Here is a 25,969-nt window from a genome sequence, read left to right as displayed (position 1 = left end):
CTGATAATTATTATGTCTCTATTAAGCTCCGACTTGAACCAAACTGTCACCAACAAAGCTCTTCTCTACTCCGTGTAATGAGAAGCACACATTTCTCGAGGCTCTCTGAAATGTGTGTGGTTCAAGAACATTTCTGGATGCTTTAGAACTTTTATAAACAGTTTTAACATAACAAGTCATGTTAATGCAACTACACAAGCCAGCACACACAGGAAAATTATGGAAAACAAAATAGGGCTGTCAAAAAGGTAACGAGATAATAACGTGAATTTGTTTAAACATATCAAATTTCTTTAACGCAACTTGCGATTTTTAATTAACCTTAAAAATAGCGGGCGCAGTTTTAAAGCCAGAGTGGAGATACTGGCATCATATGAGACTAGAAAACCTAATGAATCTATTGGTACCAACCATGTCATACTAGCTTGTCACAAAAGAGGCTAAATAACGCTCCAAACTTGCGCTAAATTTTGGCAAGTAAAAACTGTCATGGCCATTTTCAAAGGGGTCCCTTGACCTCTGGCCTCCAGATAACTGAATGTAAATGGGTTCTATTGGTACCCACGAGTCTCCCCTTTACAGACATGCCCACTTTATGATAATCACATGCAGTTTGGGGCAAGTCATAGTCAAGTCAGCACACTGACACACTGACAGCTATTGTTGCCTGTTGGGCTGCAGTTTGCCATGTTATGATTTTAGTATATTTTTTATGCTAAATGCAGTACCTGTGAGGGTTTCTGGACAATATCTGTGATTGTTTCATGTTGTTAATTGATTTACAATAATAAATATATACATACATTTACATAAAGCAGCGTATTTGTCCACTCATACTTGACAGATCTCCCTTTAAGGTACATTTTGACAATGGACAATCATGCGATTAATCGCGATTAAATATGTTAATCAATTGACAGCACTAGGAAAAAAAATCATCAAACATGAACAAGTACGAAAGAAGGAAGATGCGTGGCTGATCAGAACATGCGTAAAGAAAGGTTGGTTAAAGTGTTAAAAAAGTGCACACATGCCTTAGTCGTGTTCTACCTTCAGAAAGCGTCTCTGAAAGCTACCGGACTGATCTCCAGAGAGAAAGCCATGGTCATATCTGGGGAAGACCATCTGAGATGCAAGAGGTTCAAAAATAGAAAACACAGCAGAAGAAAGGGAAGAAAATAGAGGAGAGGCGTGTTGAAGGAGAGAAGAGAGGAGGAGAAGAGAAAGAGATAAATGAGTAAAGAAACCCAGAGTTTAATTAACAGATTGCAGATGAGAGTCCAACCAAGAGGGAAATGTCTGCTGTTGGGGAAAAAACAGATGAGAGTTGAGCAGCCAAAAGAGAGAAAGCTGAAGAAGAGCGTTATTGCTCGTCTTTCTGCAGGGATAGTAGTGACAGATGAGCAGCCCTGACAGAGAGCAGAGGCTGCTGGGAGGAACAGTTCGCTCGGAGGAACAAACCTTGGCAATCTGATTACTGTGCAGACCTGCGTATGTGCTGTAGTTAGGAGGACCCTGAAGAAAGGAAGTGACAAAGGGGAAAGGTGAGCAACTTACTGTAGCATACCAATGTGGTTGAAAAGATTTAAAGCCCCCCCCCCCTTCCAGTGCATTTTTCCATGTCTATGATATTGCATATTCATTTGAGTCATTTCATGACTAAGTTGATTTGACACACTTTATGCCAAAACTTGTCTGACACCGGTGCGGTGTCGGTGCTGCTGGGAACTGAAGCGACAGAGGCCCGGTGCTGGGGGACGGTGCAACCTCCAAAACGTCCCAAAAAACTCCATATCAAACGGCAGACCACGGCAACATGTCTATCCGTCCTCCGGGTGTGCTGCGGTGCGGCTCCTTGGCCAGCAGACGGCCGCCTCGCCAGGAGGAGACGGTAAAGCAGAGAGCGAGTGAGCGAGAGAGAGTCGGCGTGTTGCGCTAATTTTTCTCATTTGTGGGGCTGATAAATGGTAAATGAATCTAAGATGGCTTCATCTAAACTGGGTTGGAAAATGAAGCAATCAGGTAATGAATTACATCTGACTATTAACCACATTCCCATTCTCTGTTTGAGGAAGAACGCAAACCAAAAAATAGGAAGTAACACTGGCTGGAGGGGGGGCTTTTAAATAGCCTCATGACAAGAACAAAAACACATCATCTGCAAATAGTGAGACGTACGTTTCATTAAAACTGAGAAATCAAAAGAAAACTGTCCCCATTGCCCTTTCAGAAACTGTATCCTGGATCTGTGTGTGTTCCATTAAATGTCTTCCCATCCTTCCTTCCGCGACCAAACCAAACAGAGGTGGCTTGGCTCTTTCCAGCCGACAGACAGCGCCTGTGATGATTGTCTGTCAAGCTGAAAAGGAGCAGAGTTCGTCTGCCGCCACAGAGCTTGCAGCACTGCGTTGCCTCTCTGGTTGAGTTCCCTCCAAAAACACACTGGAGGAAGGATGGAGAGAAGATCTAAGAGGAGGAGGGAGGAAGCACAGCGGGGGTATAGTAGGGAGAGAGAGAGAGAGAGAGAGAGGAGGGGAGACACTAGCCAGCTCATGAGGTTTCCGTTAACAGGCTGCGGCGAGCGCTGGATAGCTGAGGTTTTTTTCCGACACCGCAGACCCCCTCCTCCTCCTCCTCTCTTTGCCCGTACACCCTCCTCTCTCCCCACTGTCACATTCACTCATTCACACCGTTCCCACCATGGAGACCACATACTGTACACATATGCTCCTTAAACATCAACTCATAAGAGAATAGGCTGTTTCACAGTGGGATTCCCCCTCTACCTCGTTCTCATCAGACCGTAGGCTGATACTAAGACAAACAGCCATTCAACCTCGGAGCCCCGTCTAACCGTGGCCTTTTGATAGCTGCTCCGAGGGAGGCGAGATGAGGCTTTGGCTGGGGATGAAACTCCCATCGTGGCTCGTCTTTTCAACCCAGCCGCCAGACGAACCTAAACATGCATCGACAACGTCCTGCTAAGGATGTGACAGTATGGGAAAAAAAGGCTCCCATCTTTATGCCTTAAAAGTTGCTTTGGAAAAACACTCAACATGACCTATTGTGACATATTTTTGGTGGATTCATAACATCTGATTGTGCTTTAACACCCCTTGTTATCGTGTGCTTGTAATCTGTTCTGCAGATTCAGCCAGACAAGAGCAATGAAAAAGATAGATTGACAGGAAGTCGCAGGTTGACAAGGATTCATGGCCACAACAATGTTGACATCAGCGCAGGTGAAGACTGAGCTCATGTACTGATGATGTACCACCTTTTATCTGCTCCGCCGTCAGCGGGCTTTTGATTCATTGCCGTTAAGAAAATCATGTTTTAAACATTCAGAGACCAAATGTTTTTCATTTGCTAACCTATCTAGCCATATCTATGAAAATGTACCCCGGTGCCAAACCTCATTCATAAATACAGTAGTTTTTAGGAGCTGCAGGGTTTGTTTTGAACCGAGCTTGTGTCTCTAAGCGATACTCTGAGGTTTTTTCGGCATGCAGACTTATCCAAAAGACATCCAAGCTCCAGGAAGCCTCGTCCAAATGCAATATTTACCATTTGGAAGAACGGTGCGATGCAGAACGCCAAAAAAGATTTAATTCTTGCACAAACTATTACCTCAAAATCTGAAGGGGGATAAGAAGCTGGGAAACCTAAATGGCGTACGCCTTGATGGGAATCAGGAATTCCTGTAATGTTTCTGAGCCGCATCATAAATATTGTTCCGCTGGGCGGCCCTGTCAAATTTACACTCCATTTATGCTCCGCTATAAAACAATAGTCTCATTTCCAGTACTCATAACGCACACACTGATATACCAATACGGTCAGGCTTCAACTCGTCCTAGAAGATTTATGACTACACATCTATTTCTAATTCTAAGCCTCATTTGTTGGATACGTTTTTAAAGAATGTTAGTAATAATAAAGACATTCAGCAAATGGTCTTTTTAAGAGGAACATTTGTAGTTTTTCTAAATATTTAATGTGTGCGTATTTTGAAAGTTTAAGTGGCTCACAGTCAGAGTTATGGTCCTCATAAGACAGGCCACTGCCAATATGGAAATTATTGTAATGTATTATAAAAGTCCGGTAGATAGTTATGATGGTTATGAAAAAAAAATCTGTTTTGTTTGGCTACATCAATTAAAATTTGTGAAGCTGCAACCAGTGAACCTTTGACTTGTTCGCTTAAAAAAAAGTAACGTAAACAATTAATCAATTAATCAATAAAGTGACTAATCATTTCACTTCTATGTTGAGTTTCTACAATTTAGGGGAAATGCAGAAAACTTCCAGACAAAACATGAGAAATCTTTGGATCTTTGGGTTTACATCCCAAATAATGCGTCAATTATCACATTTCTTTGCAGTCTCCTCGCAGTGTGACCTTTGACCTGCTATTATATTCTAAACATGATTAAAGCTACAAAAACAACCTTCAGGATTCACGGTGTACATGACTTCTTCAAAGAATCTAAGCTGCTTACTATGTAAAGCACAGTAGGGCTTATTTTCAAACCGCAGTGAATGAAACGGGAGATAATTACATATAGACCTCCCGGTGGGACGAATGATATCACATGAAAAGACAACACCGACAACATGGACCAGATGCAGAGCGAGGTTTCTCCGTAATATGTAAAAAAAAAAACAGAGTTTGGTTGAGATGAGATGGTAGCTTTGGCGCAACGCCCCCGACCGTTGGGGTTTTGATGGTGACGTTTAAGTTATTTCCATCGTTCTTTAATATCATCGTTTCTCATCTCTGGCTTTGGAGATGTGGGCGACTCAAACCTCATCACAGGAGCACCGGGCTACAGTATGTTGTTGGTGCAGTTGCTGGGGAAGCCACGCAGGGTAAACACACTTTTGAATTATAAAAAGCCCTCGAGTGTTTAATGTTATGTGGGTAGAACAAAAACTTGTGATCAGAAGTGTTTTCACATTTGTCCGTTTGCACGTGCACATCGTCCCCCCCCAGCGTGATAACAAGGAAATGATGAGTCGTTTTTCAGACTCAATTTGTGATGGTCTGGTCTGGTGGGTTTGAAGCTCAGCCCTTCTACTGAAAGCGGTTCCCTGTGCTGGTGTAGGTTTGAGACACTGTCAGTTGCACATACAGTAGATGTGCAATAGAAGTGAAATTTTATTTGTGCATGTATGGATGCAGATTTTGCTACCTGCGCTCTGAGAATGGTGTCGATCTTCTCATCTAAGTCTCTGCAAAAAAAGTGAAAAAATGTATTTCCCAAAATGGGTATGTACAGTATATGTGTATGTTTATGTGTCTAATATATAAAAGTGTAGATATGGAAATGTATGTGTACATATATTAGATTAGATTCAACTTTATTGTCATTGCACATAGTACAAGTACAACGAAATGCAGTTTTGCATCTAACCAGAGTGCAAACTAGTAAAGTGCTGATAAGACAATATATACAAATGAGGATATATTGGTGTAGGTACATAGGCCTATACATATATTCATTTAGTAGTTAAAGTGCAAGTGATCGACGTGTTATATTCTGATGAATAATAGCTTAACTATAAGTTGCATGCTGATGACTGAAATCGCAATACATCGCCTTGATTACAGTATCGCAATATATTGATTTGTGACCTCTGTGTCATGATACGTATCGTATCTCCAGCCTTAAATTAGATATGACCTTGATATCAACTTTCAGTTCTTTCGATATAAAATGTAAAGGGAAACTGCAAAGACTTATTTTTTAAAGTTCTCAATTGATGCTCAATACTTCAGATTTCAAAGAAAGTTCTTAAAATGACTGAATGAAAGGTGTAGTGTCTCTTGACCTTAAAAATGGAGTGAAACTCAAAAAAAAGGAGACAGAGAAAGACAAAAACCGGAAGGAAGATTTGAATGGAAGCTCATTTTTAAATTGCAAAGATCTGCTGGGGAATAAAACACAATCAGAGGAAAGGACCTTTCTGCCGGGTCAGCTGTTTAGTGGGAAGAAAAATAGCTTCTAAAATGCACATAAAACAGTTAAAAACATCATTTCACCTTCTGAGGCACAGACAAGAAAACATGACTTACCCTTGCCCCGACGTCTCCTTGGTCACCCTGGGAGAAAAACAGGAAAATAACAATTCAGTCAGCAGTTATTATACCACCGTATAAGCACACAGGGCGAGGCCTGTAATATAATACTGCTACTGTAGAGCAGCTGTGACAGACGGGCTTAAAACTAATACTCCTGTCTCGGGAAGGAAGCGACTCAAAAGGTCATCTGTCCCCCAAAAACCCGCTCAGGAAGTCGACATTAATAAATCATTTGATAGGCCACAATCTGACGGGACGCGATGGAAGTAACTTGTTGCTTGTTGGTTCTCTGATGAGGATTTGGGAGTTCATGTTCTCATCACGGAGCTGCTCGCGTGATTACACGAAGGGAGCCAATTTTCCAAACCCCAGCATCATCCGTCATTTACAATCCCGGCTCATCAGGCTGAGTCCCGCTCTGACAGACGCTGTTTAGTTGTTCTTGTGGTTATCTAGACAATTTTCGCTTGAGTGCAAAATACGTACACACAGAAAATACACAAAATGACCACGTGCACGAGCCTCCTCTGCCAGCTCTCTCTCAGCTCTTACGGCCGGGCAGAGGTTCACAGAGCGGGAACATAACATCTGGCTATCATCGAGCCTCCGCGGAAGGCCTGTAAAACCTGTTTAGTGCCTTGACGTGAGAATGTGCGGAGACATACGAGCTCCTACATGTAATCTATGGCTCGTTTGATGGGTCGTGCAGTGAAAAACGTGAACGTGGGAGGGCTGCGGAGAGAACACCTGTGAGGTTATGTGTTAGTTTGTGCGTGCGCCTGAGTCATTGCGAAGCTGTTCGGCCTGTAAATTAATGTGAGGAACACATCCATTGACTTGTCTGGAAGGGTTGTTGAAATCCATATTGAACATACCTTTTCTCCCTTGGGTCCAGCTGGTCCCTGTAGGAGGGGCGGGGGAGATAATCGGAGACAGTTTGTTAAAATAAATCAGGTATCATTTGAGCAGCATGCACAGTACATCTTATTGGTAACAGCAAGGCTGTAATGCAGCGAGACCGCTCAATCACAAGTCACTTCTGTCTGAGCGTATTTCACAATAAGAGAGAGAACACATGAGCTTTTTCTCTTTGTGAGATAAAAACTGTTTTGCTGAGAGATAAAACTGATACTGATCAGTAGGGGTGTAACGATATGTTTTTACAACGCTGGGCCCTCGTCCATCTCTCTGTCTGCCTGTCTCAGTGGCACAACGACCCCCAACAAACCGCAGACTACATGGAAACCTGCCACCAACCTTCTCTGATCTCAGCAACCACCTCTCTAAAAGTGACTACAGCAGTGAGCAGATATTACCTCTTACTCTGTTCTCTAAACGGTCTATTCTTTTCACTCATCCCACGGCGTATTTCACACCCTCATTCTGCTTTTTATTCGGTCTTTAAATCTGCCATGCAATCTGGCGCTAAGCCTCCCTCTCTCTCCGATTTGTTCCCCCCTTTCCTCACGTCTTCACTGTCTGGCAGACATTTTGTCTGGAGAGGGGAGCTCTGATTGTGTTCAGGAGTACGGAGCTGACGACGGGGGAGTGAGGATAAGCGGCAGCTTGTTTAACGTGACATGATGACAGGCAACAGCTTATCTGCTGCTCTGTTCTCTCCTTCTGTTCAGGGAGAACAAGAGACACCCACTACTACTCCTGTAGGTGTATTATTATCACGGGGGAATCTCTCCTGGCGAGTACTAACTCAATCATTGTTCAAATTAAAGCTAGCGACCGCGTCACAAACTTTCTCATTTTACTAAACCGTGCACTACAAGATGATTCTGAAAACATCTGAGGAGAGAAATAGGCATTAACGTAACAGAATATTGATTCATATTTGATCAGCGCTGCTTAGTTTGACCGTTTGGTCGGAGTTCAGAGTGATTGACAGCCGGCTCTCATAGACGGCAGCTGGACAGCAGACCTCAGATCAGCTCTTACTGCTTGTTTTCCTATTAGCTATTCTTGCATTATTCATATCATTTTAGAAGTAGACGTTTTTCTAAGATAAAAGCTTCATTATTGGTTTTGGAAACATCAGAAAAATCTTACTGTTTGTCCCCTTACTGGAAGTTTTCCAAAGCTTTGACAACTGAGTGAACTTCATCCACCACAAGTCAAAAGAATTGTGTTTTTGTTCAGTTGTTATCGTAGTTTCTTTTAGTTTATGGTCCTTGAACTCACTTTTTCTCTTGTCAGTGTTTAAACGTGATTTATTCCTGTAGGCTAACCCTCTCTGTCTCCCCCTTGGCCGTCATCCATCAACAAATCAAACCGCTTCTATCCTTTATACCGATTTGTTTTCATCTCACACCACCACATCCCTACAGTACTGAGCCTTAACTCTGGTCCATGATGTTTGCGTCACACCTGCTGGGGTTTTACGGCGACGGGGAGAGTCCTCTTTAAAGGACAGTCTCAGCTTGAGGTCTCCTTTTTGCAGGAAACAACAGCTTAATGGTGTTTGGAGAGAGGAGCTATTCAAACAGCTCTCATTATGCTGCGTGCGACGGGGGTTTACATTTCAGCAGATGACTCGTCCTTCTCGTGGGCAAAGTGAGGAGGAGGGGGGGCACTATAATGACTTTTTAAAGAGCCTCTGTAGAGGTTATAAACTCTATTCTCTCTCTCTCTCTCACTTTTCCCCACTGGGGTGTAACCCATTCGCTCTGCTTCGCCTGTTTTCACCTGGGTGCGTCTGGAGGGGGCGCGGGCGGCAGGGTTTCAGAGGGAAGGGTGATGGACCGGACTCAGAGGTGAAGTGCAAAGAGGATTTCCAGTATGAATCCCGATGACTTAAGAGGTGGAACAAGAAACAAGACGGCTACCGTGGGGTTATTTCACTCGGCTGCGTCGCTCCCTCAGGAGCAGTAAAGATGATTGACGACGTCTAACAAACCATCACCTGTCTTACAGGCCAGATACCCACCTGGATTCACAGAGAATCTACCACAATGAATTGCTTCGGTGTAATTGATATGTGTTATTAGAAAACAAGGCAGTACGTACCTGGCTTCCCTTGGGACCTGGATAACCCTGAGAGGAGGAGAACAAAAAAAAGAGTTCACTGCTGTCAGTCACTTAAAGAATGATTTACACGTTTGACTCTGTGAATACTCACTGGTTTCCCATCCATGCCAAGAGGACCCTGTGGGAGGACAGATAAAGAGACATTATGAATAGATAAAAGAGTGCGACACAGAACCATTACATGAAGAGTTTTCCATTTTGGGAAATACGATTATTCACTTTCTTGTCGTGAGATAGACAAGGAGATTGATACCATCTCATGTTTCATGAGCCGAGAAACGGTTAGCGGCACATAACCCCCATAAAACCACAATATATATCATTTTTGCACTCAGCTTTTTGTACATATTAAACAAACTAGATATTAAGTGTTAATCGGTACACTTTAGAGGTGCTTTTTTGGTAATACTTCATTTTACAATATAAATAATATATTATTATATACAAATATAAAGCGGGATAAGAACTGAGGTAGAGAAGTTTTTTTAAAAATAGACTAAAGTGCAGAATAAAGCTGAACATTATTTGTAGAATACAGTAAGACCAGTCTATAAAGGTGCAGAGTAGAGCTGTTTGTAGTGTGCAGAATTAAAAAGTAGCTCAGTCTTTTAAAGTGTGCATTATCTGTCCTGCAGACCGTCCTCCCCAGAGAGGTATTAAAGGTCCCATATTATGCTTATTTTCAGGTTCATACTTGTATTTTGTGTTTCTACTAGAACATGTTTACATGCTTTAATGTAATGCTTCCTTTATTTTCCTCATACTGTAAGCCTGAATATGCCTGTATTTACCCTCTGTCCGAAACGCTCTGTTTTAGCGCATTTTGACGGAGTTGCAACAGAATTGCGTTGCTAGGCAACAGCTTGGGTCCATGTGTACTTCTTGTCAGCTGATGACATTCACATACACTGCAACCAGGAAATAAACTGGGACACATTTAGAATGTTTACGTTTAAATCTGTGTCAAGGGTCTAAATATTGTATATTTGTGACATCACAAATGGGCAGAAATCCTGACAGCTTGTTTCAAATGCACAGTTTCTGAATACGGGCTGTGTGTATTTCCCTGTGGATTTAGTATTTCGATACTTTCACAGTATTTATATAGGACTTAAGCCTGCTTTATAATAAAAAAACATGAAAATCTCACTTTTTTATAATATGGGACCTTCAAATAAATTACCAGCTATTGGGAAATAGCGGAATATAATTATTAAATAATGTTTATAATAAAGTAATTTTTGATAAATTTTGAGGTAAATATTTTGGCAGTAATTCCAAAGATATTTCAAATAGGTTACTTGCTAATTATCACCTAATTACCATGAAATTTGCAGACCTGTGAAATGAAGTGTTACTGATTTTTTGTACCCCTCAGACAGAGCAAGTCTTCACTATTTCCCCACTTCCATGATTCTCCTGTTTCTAACTTCATATCTAGTGTACAGACATGAGACTGGTATCAACCTTCTCATCCAACTCTCAGAAAGAAAGTGTGTATTTCCAAAAATGTTAAACTATTCCTTTAATGAAACGTCTGAATAAAGAACATGATTAAGTTTGTTTTAAATCCACTGACAACACCATCTTCCCTCCTCCAAAACATCATAACCCGGCTGTTAGTTATTAGTACTGTAATAATGTTTTAAGTCTCCGTGTCTCTCAGGAAACATTGTAAGTGATCTTCGCTTCGGGGAAACAGTGAAGTGGATTTGGCGAGACAGAAAGTTTCAAGGGGAGGACAGTAAAAAGCATGCAGAGAGAAAAACAGCTGCAGTTATTGGATGAAAAAGAAGGAGCTTTTCATAGAGTTGTTCTATGTATATCCTGCCCCGTTTCACTGTGTGTGTGTGTGTGTGTGTGCGTGTGTGTGTGTGTGTGCACATGTGAGACTCAAATATTAAGACGTTTCCAGGTGGTTTATAATTACTCTAATTTGATTTAAAGTGTGGCGAGCAACATGATAGACTCTGTGTGGATTTGGTCCAGCTGTATTAATCTTCCGCGTCTCTGTGTGTTTGTGGTGATGAGATAATCCAGCAGGCAGTTTTGTAAAGTCCCCGTCCAACCGAAACCAGAGTGCTGAAACAGCAGTTGGAGTTGTCCACTTTGTTTACCTCAATAAAAACAGTCGAGCAGTCACTGAACCTCCTCTGCAAAAGCAGTTCAGAGAGACACACACAAACCTTTAGATCCCTGTTTAAACATAAAGGAACTGTTGGATCAAACTTTCCAAAAAACACTTAAATGTGATGTATATGTGGTAAAAGCTAATGTTGACTTCCTCCTTAATGACCGCACTTGAAGTTAAGCTAACAGTTTTTACAGGGTCCCCGTCACAGTCCTGAGGCTGCGGTCCAAAAGTCAAGAAATTACGTCCTAACGTCTTTTCCTAACCACTTTTCCTTTGACCTCGATGGAAAGCGTCATGAGGTCAAGGAAAGATGAGAAGGAGAATTCAGAAGGACTTAAGACAACCGCAGTGATTGGTCTTGCACCAGACTCACTGGAGGTCACTATAGAAAAGAGGACAAGGTCAAACTTAAAAAGGTTCTGCACTTTGAAGGCCATCCATTACATGGTGTTGTTAACGGACTCAGAAGCTCATTCAGTGAGCGACTAGTGATGCCTCAGTGTTCTAGTGATGTTCTAGTGATGCCTCAGTGTTCTAGTGATGTTCTAGTGATGCTTCAGTGTTCTAGTGATGTTCTAGTGATGCCTCAGTGTTCTAGTGATGTTTAAGTGATGTTCTAGTGATGCCTCATTGTTCTAGTGATGCCTCAGTGTTCTTGTGATGCCTCAGTGTTCTAGTGATGCCTCAGTATTCTAGTGATGCCTCAGTGTTCTAGTGATGTTCTAGTGATGCCTCAGTGTTCTAGTGATGCCTCATTGTTCTAGTGATGCTTCAGTGTTCTTGTGATGCCTCAGTGTTCTAGTGATGCCTCAGTGTTCTAGTGATGTTCTAGTGATGCCTCAGTGTTCTAGTGATGCCTCATTGTTCTAGTGATGCCTCAGTGTTCTTGTGATGCCTCAGTGTTCTAGTGATGCCTCAGTGTTCTAGTGACGTTCTAGTGATGCCTCAGTGTTCTAGTGATGTTCTAGTGATGCCTCAGTGTTCTAGTGATGCCTCAGTGTTCTAGTGATGTCTCAGTGTTCTAGTGATGCCTCAGTGTTGCAGCGATGCCTCAGTGTTCTAGTGATGCCTCAGTGTTGTAGCGATGCCTCAGTGTTCTAGTGATGCCTCAGTGTTCTAGTGACGTTCTAGTGATGCCTCAGTGTTCTAGCGATGCCTCAGTGTTCTAGTGATGCCTCAGTGTTGTAGCGATGCCTCAGTGTTCTAGTGATGCCTCAGTGTTCTAGTGACGTTCTAGTGACGTTCTAGTGATGCCTCAGTGTTGTAGCGATGCCTCAGTGTTCTAGTGATGCCTCAGTGTTCTAGTGACGTTCTAGTGATGCCTCAGTGTTCTAGCGATGCCTCAGTGTTCTAGTGATGCCTCAGTGTTGTAGCGATGCCTCAGTGTTCTAGCGATGCCTCAGTGTTCTAGTGATTTTACCACTAAAGGAGATAATAAAGGAAGCATTGAAGCACCTTTCCTCAGCATTTAGAGGAGTCAAACAGCTCTTAACACGGCTGCTACCGGGTCATTTCACTCCGTTAGGAACCTTCCTAAGAGAGAAAAGGACTATTCGACCGCAGCCCCGGTGGCTCTGCAGACTGGAAACCACCGTTAACTATCGTCATCTCTGGCCTTGGATGGCTTCCATAAGCTTTTTTTTCCTCTTCATCTCCCTGCTTTACCAGCCCCACGGGTGCTATCCGGCCTCTAGTGAAAAAACCCACCGTGGTGTCGTCGCCTCCTGCTTTGATGGATGGACGGCGGGTTTCATGAGGACGGAGGGGGAAGAGGAGAAGCAGGAAGGAGTGAAATGATACTTTGGGAGCTGCTCTAATTAATAGGTCATGTGATCGTTTGCTGCCCCTCTTTAGTCTCGTAATGGGGCGGCTAACGGCTGTAAACACTCTTCAAAAACTTGAGTGGTTAGTCTGTATAAAAAGAGTTATAAAAAAGTACAGCAAAAAAGCCTTTGAGGCTCCTGACGTCTTCTTGATTGAGGGCGCCTTGTGAAATCAGCAGTAGGCGGCGGAGACTGGGGTGGAACAAATAACTTGGACTGGGGTACTAGGGACTATGGGGAACGAGTACAGGTACAAGTACTTACATTTGGGTACTCGCCGATACCGAGTACCGATACGAGTACTTCTCTGTGCCAAAAGACCCTCGTTAACAGCCAGCTGGAGGGTTTGAGCGACACGTGGCAGGCTGGGGAGTCCCGCATATGAGGCGGTGTGCCGTGACCGTTTCTAGGTCGGCTTGGAAAGGCTCGGGGAGAAGGTGCTCCCGGGGCCGTGGACAAAGTGTCATCGGGGCGGACTGTCCTTAGTGTGCGTCGTGCCCCCAGGGCGGGGCTTGGCCCACGTAAAAGGTGCCAGGGGTCTGAGGCGATGTCTGCAACCCACCCAACCCGTCTTGAAACACGGACCAAGGAGTCTAACGCACGCGCGAGTTAGAGGGTGCAAGCAAGGTTTAGGTGGGATACCGGCTCCGCGGGGTCGGGCTCACCATCGGTCCGTCTTGCCCGCACCGTCGGGGGACGTGAGCACGTGCGTTAGGATCCGAAAGATGGTGACGGGGGTTAACGTCAAGCTGCCTTAAAGTGGTATCGGTGCCGTTGTATTGGAGCTGTTTTGCTAGTACGAGTACATGAGCACAGTATCGGACCCGACACCCGATAACCGATACTGGTAACGGTATCGGTGCATACCTAACTGGGACCAATCGGACCGCAATAATTTCGTCTGACGTTGAGAAGAGTAAGGATGTATCGCTGGATGCTACATATAATTTTACAGGACAGGTTGTAGCTTCACCACTCTATTAACGGCAGCACGCTGTGTTCGTCATGTCGTGGCAACGTGTGAGAGTTTGAATAAGCCTACAGATGTCACAGTGAGTTTTCCCATCCCTGGTGTCCATGTCTCTGGATCTATACGTGTGTGTGTGTGTGTGTGTGTGTGATATCTCTGCATCTGGCAGCGTTTATCAAGGCTCGGCTCCTTCAAGACTCGTCAGGATGAGTAGACGAGGTGTACACGGTGAGGTCATCGGTCTGAACCGGAGCAGAAACAGACTGATTTATGGCCGTTAACAAGCCACACAGAGGCCTGTGAACAGTCGGTATTATAGCTGTTTGTGTGTCTCTTCCTTTGTGTGTGTGTGTGTGTGTGTGACAGAGAGGGTTTATTCTCAGCCATAAAACCCTGTATCTAATATCTGGCAGCTGACAGTTTGCCTACGCCAGTAGTATATATAATAGATATAACCTCTATGACCTTCCTTACTTAACTGGGATACAATATGGGATAAAATAAGAGCCAGAGTTTCTACCAGGAGCAATAATTCAACCAAGAAAACAGAAGTCCTGAAAGCTTCTTCTATGACTGATAAGATGAGATACTTTAGAATATATGAGCTTCACTTAAATCAACAACAGAAGTCAGAAGGAGCTTTTAAAGGAAACCAATGGGCCAGTATGGTTTATATGAATGAGAACAAGAGCCGGGAACACAGGAGCCAGGGGAAATTGGATTTTGATGTGTGGCCCTTAATATATATTCCGTGCTTTTCTTTCTATATAGCTGCCAGAGGCTGGGTATCGGTCCTCCTTTAAAAGGTATGGACCGAAATAATCCAGTACCAAGTAGTAGCGAAACTTTTCCAGTCAAACGAAACCTGCATTCGATCCTTTTTTGTGCCCTGATCTAGAAAAAAGAAAGACTATTTGTATGGTTTTATTGCAGCCAAGCGCTCTTTGATTTAATGCGACGTAGAGCCGCTACTCCTTTAGGTTGAAAGGAGCCAGCTGAGGGGGTTCGGGCATCTAGTAAGGATGCCCCCCTGGGCGCCCCCCTAGGGAAGTGTTCCAGCTACGACCAGCTGGGAGGAGGCCACGGGGAAGACCCAGGGCTAGGTGGAGAGGTTATATCTCCACACTGGCCTGGAAACGCCTCGGGATCCCCCAGTCAGAGCTGGTTAATGTGGCCCGGGAAAGGGAAGTTTGGGGTCCCCTGCTGGAGCTGTTGCCCCCGTGACCCGACCCCGGATAAGTGAAGAGAGAGATGACCCAGTCCTAATAGCTGCATTGTAATACTGTACCTCCAGTGTGGTACAAACATACCGCACAACAACAGTCTGCAAGGCGAGAAAAAAGAGCTGGAATTCAAATAAAAATAGAACAAGCCGAAGAAAAAAAAAGAAAAAAAAAGCCGCTAGTAAAATCGTTTGGTCTCATACCACAAATGGATCAAAGCCGCAGAATAAAAAAGACGGATAGAGGAAAAATAGAAGAAAACTGGGAGATTAATGTTGAGAAAAAGTGAGAAAATAGGCCTGAGATTACCACAAAAACCTCAAGTGAATGTGGGGAAATCAAGAAAAACGCCTTTTTATGTGTGTGTGTGCCATCTTGTCCTGCAGCGTCCCTCAGCAGATAAAACAAAAAGTTCTGACTCAGCATTCCCACCAATTAGATGGCTTTTAAACACATTTCTGGAAAATAACTTGGCCTGCGGGGGGGGGGGGGGGGCATATGTCTGTGTCTATGTTTGTGTGTGTGTGTGTGTTAATCCCAATGAAACAGGGCGAGAGGTGTCTTTATTGTGCTCCCTATGGTGCAGACTGGTAATTATCCAGCACGGTGTAATTGTTGAGGATGCTGCGTGAAAAACCTGGTGTCTGCACATCAGAGCAGACGTCTCTCAGCTAGAAACACACATGGCAATGTGTCGCACACATTAGGGCTCAAATGGGCTTAATTACGTGGCGGCAAAATTAAGGGAGAACCCTTTCCCACTCCCCCTGGTTCTACTTTGATACCATTATCTTTTCCCCTCTCGCAGTGATCCTCCTCTCCTCCTCCTCACTTTCATGTTGCCACAGGGACAAAACGCCTCTCTGTGTCAGGGCTGCAGGAACATGACATTCGCTTCTTTAAAAAAAGAAATCCAGAACCAGAGAGCACAATAAAGCATACCAGAGAGCTGTGTGTTTGGGACAGAAAATTACTGACATGTTGTCGGCTGACTGTCTGGCTTTAATCTGCGCTCAGCAGCCTGGAAAGCTGAACAATGGAGGCCTTGGCCTGTTTTCTGCTGAGGGCCGCTGTCTGCATGTCACAGACCGGCACTTTGGTGTAAACACGCCAGTGGCTGGACATCGACTGGTATGTGTATTTACCCCTCTGCACTGCTCTGTCAGCCTGCTCCACTTTGATTATTTGACAGTGGGACGGCTCTTTTACTGAAACTCAAACCCCTCCCTCCCTCGTCTGTGATTTATGAGAGGAAGAAGTGACAGGGGGTTACATGAGGAGAGAAAACATACATCAGCACGCACTAAACACACTCATAGTGATATGCTTGAGAATCACACAACCCGCACGTCATCAACACCGTTAATCACAGAACTAATACTTCAATGGAAGTGGACTGCTGCATGCATGAACGACTGCGAGACGGGTGTGTGTTTATGCCACCTGAATGAAGTGCAGCACATGCACGCTCACACACTGGCAGACGTGCACACGTGTATGCACATAGCTTATATCAGTTTTTTTCAAAGTGGGGTCGGGGGACCTCCAGGGGTCCCCAGGAAACAGGGGAATCATTTATTTTCACCATAACTATAACAAATAGGAGTCCGTGGTCTAATTCTCTCAGTTTAGGGGTCCTTGACGTGAAAAAGTTTGGGAACCACTGGCTTATATGACAATTGTTAAAGCTGCAGTAGGCAGTATATATTTTTGGCATCATTGGGCAGAATTTCCATAATAACCTTTCAGCATATTGTAATTCAAGTGTTCTGAGAGATAACTAGACTTCTGCTCCTCCTCATGGCTCTGTTTTCAGGCTTTAGAAAAATCTAGCCCGTGACGGGAGACTTTGACCAATCACAGGTCATTTCATTGAGAGAGCGTTCCTATTGGCTGTGCTCCGGTCATGTGACCAGAACTTGGCGTTCCTTCACCAGATTTCACAATGGCGGCGGCGTCACAGACTTCCTCATTTTACAGCTAAACCGTGCACTACAAGATGATTCTGAAAACATTTGAGGAGAGAAATAGGCATTAACATAATATTGATTCATATTTCATCAGTGCTGCCTAGTTTGACCGTTTAGTCGGAGTTGACGAGTGATTGACAGCCGGCTCTCATAGACGGCAGCTGGACAGCAGACCTCAGATCAGCTCTTACTGCTTGTTCTCCTCCGGTCTGTGAAATCTTGCAGATGCCGTTAGGAGCACCGGAGGACACTGAGACACATGATTTTTTTCAGGTTACCTGTTTCATGTTCTACTGTCACGATATAGCAACCGTTCTATAAAAATAACTTTTTTTAATCATATTTGCTCCAATCTGGCCTACTGATGCTTTAAGTACAGTACTTGACTAAATGTACTGAATTTCTTTCCGCCAATGAAATTGTTATGTTCCTACTGTTGACTGATTTGAAGTCACAGAGTTCAGACTCCTGCCTGCTGAGGGGTTAAAGGCTTGAGTTGTACCGTGACATACTGTAATGTGGGTGAAAGAGGGCAACGAAAAAAAAAAGTGCTGGAAGGCGATCTAGTTGTTTGTTTAAACAATGGAAAAATAAAGAAAAGAACATTTACTGGCACAAAAATTCACTGGCACAACACGAGTTAGCACCGCGGTGCTCTCCGGAAACTGACTTGACTCATTTGTGTTGATGTGCGCACGCCCCCCCCCTCTCCATATGAGAGGAGTTATTGGTGTTAAAAACGTATCACACACAGAGAGAGAGAGACCTCTGACCACTTCCACAGCTCTGGCCTTTGTTACAGAGATCTACATAAACTATGGGTGGTGGTGGTGGTTGGATGGAGTTCACTCACATCTGCACACATGTGGACACATGTGGACACAGATACACAAACAGGGCTACCCAACAGGAAGAAACGGCCCCTTTTTTAAGTTTCGATGTTTGAAACTTGATCATCTGCTGCTAAATGAAATAATGTGCTGTCCATGTTAATTGCCAATATGATTAATCTACTGTTGTTTCACTGTAACTTCATACACGCAGCTCCCCAGTCATACTCATCATAAAAAGGAGGCCGCCTCTTACACGTGATGACGGGGACCGGGGGAGGATTATCCATCTTTAAAAGCAACACATTACATCATTTCAATAAAGCTTAAAGTTAAAAGCAGCAACACAATAATGCGCCTCAACTTCTAAAGAGGACAGTGACAAAAGATGAATAGAGTCACACAGGCAAACAAACACAAACGTGCGCACACTTCTCTGTAGCGCTCGGTCCACCTGTGTGTAATTAGCAGCAGGCATTTCCCGTCAGGAGGGCCGTGCAGTGCCGGGCAGACTGACTGGGAATCTGACTGGGAGAGTGAGCCTCCCATGGGTAATGAACTTCCCACAATTCCCAGTGAGACAACAACACGACCAACAAGACGCCGTGGAACACAACACCAGGCGACTACTGCGGCAACCAGACAGACGTGGTGGTGGTGGTGGTGGTGGTGGGGGGGTCACACGATATAGCGGTTCTCACTGAGCATGTAACACGCTCACACACACAGAGCTGATGCTTCTGGACACCATGCAGACGTCCATCTGCTCACACACACAACCTGAGCTCTTGAATGATGAGGGCGTATCTGTGTCAGATGATGAGAATGGCCGACGGCGATGACTACGCCACAAATCAGCAACAGAGCCCTGAGATGTTTTATCTCAGCTGTGGAGAAAGTCAGTAGTCTAGTGACCACCGGCCACAAGAGGCCGCTATATCTCTGGATAACACCAGAACTGACTCTCAGTGTTTATATGGGACTCATCACTGCTGGAAATCCAGTGGTGGAGGAAGTATTCATTAAGTGAAAGTAGTAATACCACAGTGTGGAAATCCTGCAAACGTGTAATGAACTTTTCAGAATAATATATATTACATCACCAGACTATAGTTATTGATGCATTACATCACCTTAATGTTGCAGCTGGTAAAGGTGAGACTGATTTTAATTACTTTATATACTGCTGGGTAGCTTATCTATGATAATATATCCTAATTTATTAGTGGATATGTTGTATTAATAATATTAATAACTAGAATTGCACTCGGAGAGCGCAGACCTCCGCCAACGCGTGACTTTAAAAACAGATCACAGCTCACAGCTGGCGGTACCGTGAGGTGGTCGGTTTATTATTATCACGGTGTGTTTCCGTGTAACGTATCGGCGGATGCCTCTCTCATTCAGCAGCCTTGTTATGTCTGTATAACGTTACACTACGTTGTCTCTCATCCCGTCATCTACCACTTTTTTCTTTCTCAACGCGGACGGCCAGCAGCTCCCGCACACACATCCACACACACGTATCTCTCTGCTCTCAGAAGGAGGCGTGGTCATGCGTCATCAACGCGTCATCAGTTACACTGCGCATGTGTTATACCCTGAGGTCTTAATGCTCAGGCTGATCGGAATCCTTACAAATATTCCTGAATCCGGATCATGATCCGGATCGTCATCAAAATCGAATGGATTGTTCATTGTGCCACACCCCGTCCCTCCAAGAAATTTCATTCATTCAAATCCATCACGAACTTTTGGAGTAATCCTGCTAACAGACAGACAGACAGACAGACAGACGAACAAACCAACGCCAGTGAAAACATAACCTCCTTCTTAGGTCTTCGGCCTTGGCGGAGGTAATAATAATACTGCAGCGGCCCAGGGTTCAAATCCGACCTGTGGCTCTTTGCTGCATGTCATCCCCTTTCTCTCTCTCCCCCTTTCAGTACCATCTCTGTCACTATCAATAAAGGCGTAAAAGCTAAAAATAATATAAATCTTCAAGGTAACTGGTGACTAAAGCTATTGAATAAATGTAGTGGATTGTAAAGTACAACTTTTCCCTCTGAAATGTAGTGGAGTAGAAGTATAAAGTAGCATAAATACTTAAGTAAAGGTAAAGGTATCTAAGCACAGTCCTGAGTAAATGAACTAAAACAATGATCTGCTTTGCATTCAGTAGCGATGGTCTCATTCATGCTATTGAATTTAGTTCTCTGCATTATGTATTATGGGTTTTATGATTCTCTGCTGATTGAATAATGACTATGTATGTATATATCTTTTATCGCTCAGGGCATGTGCAATATTTTACATATCTTCGTCTCAGGTCGGCTGTATTGTTTTAGGCTGTCTGCAGCTGTGTGCAGCTCTATCGCCAAAGCAAAGATTCCCCCTTGGGGGGACAATAAAATACATCTTATCATATGTTATATTATTCAAACATTAGTGAACACCATTTAAAAAGCTGAAGGCCATAAATTTGTGCCTTGTGAATGAATGTTTCACATTTTCATCGGTGTGGTTTAACACTCCAGTGGTTTCTGTTTACAGATGACATCTTCACAAGATCCGTCTTTATGTTTATTTTCACACGTGTGCTAAATATGTTTTCTGCTTTGAGTCAGTGAGATGTGATGTTTCAAACTGAGTGTGGGAAATACTTAGTCTCATTGTCTGGTTGTGTTTAAATACAACCGTCTTTGTATTTGAGTCACTTCTCAGTCACGGGGCAGGATGCATCATCAGGTGAGGAGCATGAAGAGGTGAAGGAAACGGGCGATGATTAGAGTAAAAGTGTTTTTTTTTCCAGAAAGAGCAGAGAGGAAGAAACAGCAAAAAGGTCTAATGAAGCTGGGGGGAAAAAATTTGGAATAAATCCAGGAAGGAAAATAGAGGCGTGATTGGGTGAACTGAAGAGTGACAGGATAAATAACAAATCAAATTTACCGGGTATCCATCCCGTCCAGCCTTGCCCTGGTGAGGTTAGAGATTAAAGCATGAAGCATTGAAGACAGGTTAGAACACAAACCAAGAGCTGCACACAACACACGCTGTATATGAATATGAATATATTAACTCGTCACAAGACCTGAGGCCTGTACTACGAAGTGAGTTCAACATACTCAGGGCAGGATATCTTCTCCTTATCTGGCTTAACTAACCCTAACAAACGAGATCTCGCTAAGCAAGGGGTCAGCAACCTGCGTCTCTTTAGCTCCTCTCCAGTGGCTCCCTGTGGATTTTTAAAAATGGAAGTGAATAACTGTTTTAGTATTAGGGCCACATTGAGGAAAAAAAAATAATCTGAGATTTCGGGAATAAAGTCATAATATTATAAAGTAGTAATTTTACGTGTTATTTTCTTTTTTTCTCATTAAATTATGACTTTATTCTCGTAATATTACGACCTTTTTTTCTTATAAAGTTACTACTTTATTCTTGTAATATCACATGAACGGGGCGGTGTTTGCAGCATCTGACCAATCACAGACATGGACAAGTCTACTGTCAGCAGAGCGGCATATTATACAAAGGAAAAGCAAACTATAATATTAGACAAATATGAAGAAGTTAAACACATAATCCAGACTAAAAGTAGGAAGGACAGCTGGCAAAAGAAAAAATTGCCGATGTGTGTGAATGCGTAAATTAACAGATTTATGAATTTAACGGAACATTCAGAAGTCAGATATAGTCGTCTAGATGGAGACCCTTCTTTCAGCTGCGTCCCCGTCTCCGGAGGTGTGAAACGGACTTGAGAGCAAGTTAGAAAAATAAATATAAAAACATAATTCAAAGCGGTAAACACCCACAGCATAAATCCAGCTGTCCTTCCTGCATTTGTCAGTTTAAACTGTGTTGTTTTTAGTTCTGGATTATGACTGTAACTTCTTCATATGTGTGTAATATTATCATACGATCTGCGCACTGAGCTCTGATTGGTCAGTAGGCAGTAGTTTATACGAGTTGATCTCTTATCTGGAGCATATACACATATATATTCAGCATAAGTTACTAAGAAGTGATCCACCTTCGTAGGACAGTAAAAACCCTGAAGGGTTAACCCTGAAGTTACCTCGCTAACTAACAAATCCTGCTTCGTAGTCCAGGCCTCTGGTACACTTTGTTCTACAGTATTAAACGGTACACAGGATCAGTTCTTTTACTTGTTTGTATAAAAGACTTTTTGAATCAACTAAATGACTGACTGATGGAGTTTAAAGCTGGAATGAATGAACATTGAGTGAAGGCTTAATCATACAGTACAGTATGTTTATTTACACTACAACTTCTGACTCCCAGTTAAACGATGTATGGCCTGTATTTTGGCACCTGTTTACATCCACTTTCAAACAGATTTATTTTGTATTGTTGAGTAATTAGAAAGCATATTGCCATTTACATTATTTATGACAGCTTCAAGCCACTCGACTCAAGACGACTCGTACTGACAGATGTTACTTTGTGGAGACTCCGCATTACCACACCTTCACTTCCACTTTATGGGCTCGACTTTGGGTGCGTTCAAGAAGATAAATTATACATTGTTTCATGCACACTTAGAGTAAACCAGCTGCACATGCAATTTTCCTCTTAAGGTATAAGATGTTCCACTTCATATCTGATCTGTGCCACATGTAAAGCAAAAATAAAATCTGAAAGATCCTTTTAAATTGAAGAAATTCCAAACCTGAAGGCAGCAGCAGTCTCCAGTTAGTACATGTCTTTGAGTATACGTGTGTGTTTTATCTGCTGTGTGTGTGTGTGTGTGTGTGTGTGTGTGTGAGAGAGTGTCAGCAGGAGTTATAGTCCCACAGAGGAGAATAACTCGCTGCCAATAAGTCACCTATCCCCTGACCATCACCATCAAACGCACACACACACACACATGCACCCTAGGTGGTCCGTTTACTGTGCCGCGCTCTGTGGATGCACATGTGTGAGTGAGTCTGTGACAGTTTGTGTGTTCATGTTTTAGAGCTGTGAGAGAAAAAACATAGTTTGCGTAGTGAAGTAGGGATGCACTGATACCGATACCAGTATCGGGTATCAGGTCCGATACTGTGCTCATGTACTCGTACTCGCAAAACGGCTCCGATACAACGGCACCGATACGACTTTACGACAGCGTGACGTTAACCTCTTGTCACCATCTTTCAGGTCCTATGCACACGCTCACGCTCCACCTCCCCCTGACGGTGCGGGTGAGACGGGCTGGTGGTGCGCCCGACCCCAAATCAGCCACCGCGCGCCGGCCCTCACTTTCATTGCGCCACGGGGTTTTGCTTGCACCCCCTGACTTGCGCTTGCGTTAGACTCCTTGGTCCGTGTTTCAAGACGGGTCGGGTGGGTTGCAGACATCGCCTTTTACGTGGTCTGAGCCCCGCCCTGGGGGCACGACGCGGTTCGGGCGCACTGAGGACAGTTCGCCCCGGTGACACTTTGGTCACGGCCCCGGGAAGCACCTTCGCCCCAAGCCTTTCCAAGCCGACCTAGAGCCGGTCGCGGCGCACCGCCTCGTATGCGGGACTCCCCAGCCTGCTGTGTGTCGCTCACACCCTCCAGCTGGCTGTTAACGAGGGTCTTTTGGCACAGAGAAGTACTCGTATCGGTACTTGGTATCGGCGAATACCCAAATGTAAGTACTTGTACTCGGTCTGAAAAAAATTGGTATCGGTGCATCCCTATAGTGAAGGATAATATGTGTACTTGTGTGTGTGTGTGTGAAAGTACTATAAGATGATTTTAATACAACCTGGATGAGATGAAATTGTACTTACAGGCGGTCCTGCAACAGAAAAAAAGAGAAACCAGATATTAGAAAATAAATTCTATACATCTGACAGATGAAGCGCAGCACGTGTGAGTTACGGTAATCTTTTGGTTTGTACAGCAATCAATTCCTCGGAGCAGTGAACAAAAAAAAAAACTGTGCATGCAATGCGGTTTGTTAGATGATGACTGTAATTAACCACCTAAATATGGTACAGAACAAGCTCATTAGAGCCGTTGCCAACGGAGTTTGTGGCGAACCCGTTATGATAAACAGACTTCTGGATAATGGGCCATGTTTTGCATTAAGGACATGAAGTCATGTCAAGACTTTGTTTGCCGAGACAGATACGGGTGTATGAGATGGAGGACAAACAGGCGGTGAAAAGGTCGGGGGGGTGCTGGCAAACTGTGCGCCCCTTTAAAGTATATTAAAAAAAAAATCTCAGAGATTTCTCCGGGGCAGACTTTCAGATCTGATTGAAATGCTCTGATGTTGAGCCTCAGCAGCTAAAAGAACATTCTGCTTTTCTTACTTAGCCTAACCAAAAACAACAGTAATGATCAAAAGACTTCTTAATGGAAGATTCTTATAAAAAAAAAACATTCTCTTAAAAGGCCGAGGGACGATAATAAACCACCCTAAACCCTACAAAGTGAATATATCATTCTGCCATTAAATAATTCTATATTAGTGATTGGTTTATATTTATCTGATCCAAATTTAAAACAAATCACGATGCTGGTTTATGTGATTGTTAACACGATTGCAGTCTGTGGCAGGATTTGGAGCTGCGCCACCGCTGGTACGACATGGACGCAACACTAAACATCTATAAACTCCGCCAGATTGAAAACAGACCTCCCTCTGGGGTAAAGTGGGCTATTTGTGGTGTTTTGTTTCTATTTAAACATATAAAAAGTCCTGCCAACCTGACCAGAATCTATGTGAGCCTTGAAGTTTGCTGTTTGATATCGAGGGGGAAAGAAAAGGGCATTTTTGGGGTAAAGAAAAAAAAATGAAGGTGGTTTGGGGTGAGAAGGTGAAAGGGGGAAGAAGAGAGAGGTGTTGAGGTTTATGAGGCATGGAGACCATGTCAATCAAATATAGCTGTGTCGTCTAGACGCCGGAGACGAGGAGCTTCTGGGGCCAGACAGTTAGGTAAACAAATGCACAATGGTTTAGAGGAAGAACAGCTTTAACCACTGAACTTGAGACAGGTGTGTGGAGACTAATGAGAAAGAAAGAGAGAGAGGTAAACAGAATAGTGATGCAGGAGAGGAGGAGACAGATGCTTAACTACTCAGTCTGCCCTCTTTCCTGTTGTTCAGGTTTCTGTTTCTGTTTCTTCATTTGTTTTTTCTGAGAAAACGCAGAAAACCTCTTCTGGTCTTGTAAAAAAGTTGTCCCAGAGTTAGAGATGATGGCGTAACAGCTTCTCCATGCCACCACCGACCCACCCAGGCTGCAACGTGAGGACGCAACGTAAACAACACGAGAGAGAAAACCTAAACAGAACCACATCGCTCCTTTTCAGATGCAGACAAACATCCCGCGACAAACAGCGAGCAAGTGAAACCTCAACGGCGAGCCTTTCCCGTAATGATAATCCTCCAAAATGTTCCTTTAAGTGGCTGAAAACAGGCGTTCACTTGTCCTGTGATTGCCTGATGGAGTCACACACCTCAGAGGGATTTCCTGCAATCTATACTGATTAAGAGGTCGTTGGATAATGAAGAGGATTTAAAGGAACAGTCTGGTGATAGTCTAGATTTCTATTATTGTCAAGAACTCCCATGAAAAGATCAGAATGTTCAGAAACTATAAAAAACACATCGGCGAGCCACAACGTTGCACAGGGTCAGTCCCACATGCTGTCATGCTGCCGTAAATAATCACAACCAATAAACCAACTTTAGCTCCTGTTTGAGTCACGTTGCTAAAAAGTGAATATTACTGAGCCTTGTTTAATATGGAACTATAGTGTATATCTATCTTTTCATGGGCTTAGTTGACAATAAAAAAAATATAAAATACCTTCAGGCTTAAGGCTCTGACACACCAAGCCGACCGGTGAGCGTCCGTCGGCTCTAGTCTGCCCGTGTCTGAGTTTTTTCGTCCG

At 43.6% G+C, this 25,969-nt stretch overlaps 1 protein-coding gene across 11 annotated transcripts in view; it reads right to left on the bottom strand.

Moving 5' to 3' along the window:
- Positions 1–25,969, bottom strand: part of si:dkeyp-44a8.4 (collagen alpha-1(XXIII) chain) — a 148,269-nt gene that overhangs the window by 14,112 nt on the left and 108,188 nt on the right. For 8 of the 11 annotated variants that reach the window (XM_037780778.1, XM_037780781.1, XM_037780780.1 and 5 more), the window contains exons 4-10: positions 23,855–23,862; positions 21,021–21,047; positions 9,213–9,239; positions 9,101–9,127; positions 6,961–6,987; positions 6,080–6,106; positions 1,051–1,125 (exon numbers count right to left, since the gene is read on the bottom strand). In XM_037780778.1, coding sequence (XP_037636706.1) covers positions 1,051–1,125; positions 6,080–6,106; positions 6,961–6,987; positions 9,101–9,127; positions 9,213–9,239; positions 21,021–21,047; positions 23,855–23,862 — 218 coding nt within the window. Of the gene's footprint in view, positions 1–1,050; positions 1,126–1,461; positions 1,516–6,079; positions 6,107–6,960; positions 6,988–9,100; positions 9,128–9,212; positions 9,240–21,020; positions 21,048–23,854; positions 23,863–25,969 lie in introns of all 11 variants that reach the window. The other 3 variants (XM_037780773.1, XM_037780777.1, XM_037780775.1) reach the window with 3 other exon arrangements.

This window comes from Sebastes umbrosus, chromosome 9 (assembly GCF_015220745.1).
Source record: "Sebastes umbrosus isolate fSebUmb1 chromosome 9, fSebUmb1.pri, whole genome shotgun sequence".
NCBI classification, from domain to species: Eukaryota; Metazoa; Chordata; class Actinopteri; order Perciformes; family Sebastidae; genus Sebastes; species Sebastes umbrosus.
The sequence above is the reverse complement of the archived record's forward strand: the minus strand, read 5'-3'. Positions and strand labels throughout refer to the sequence as shown.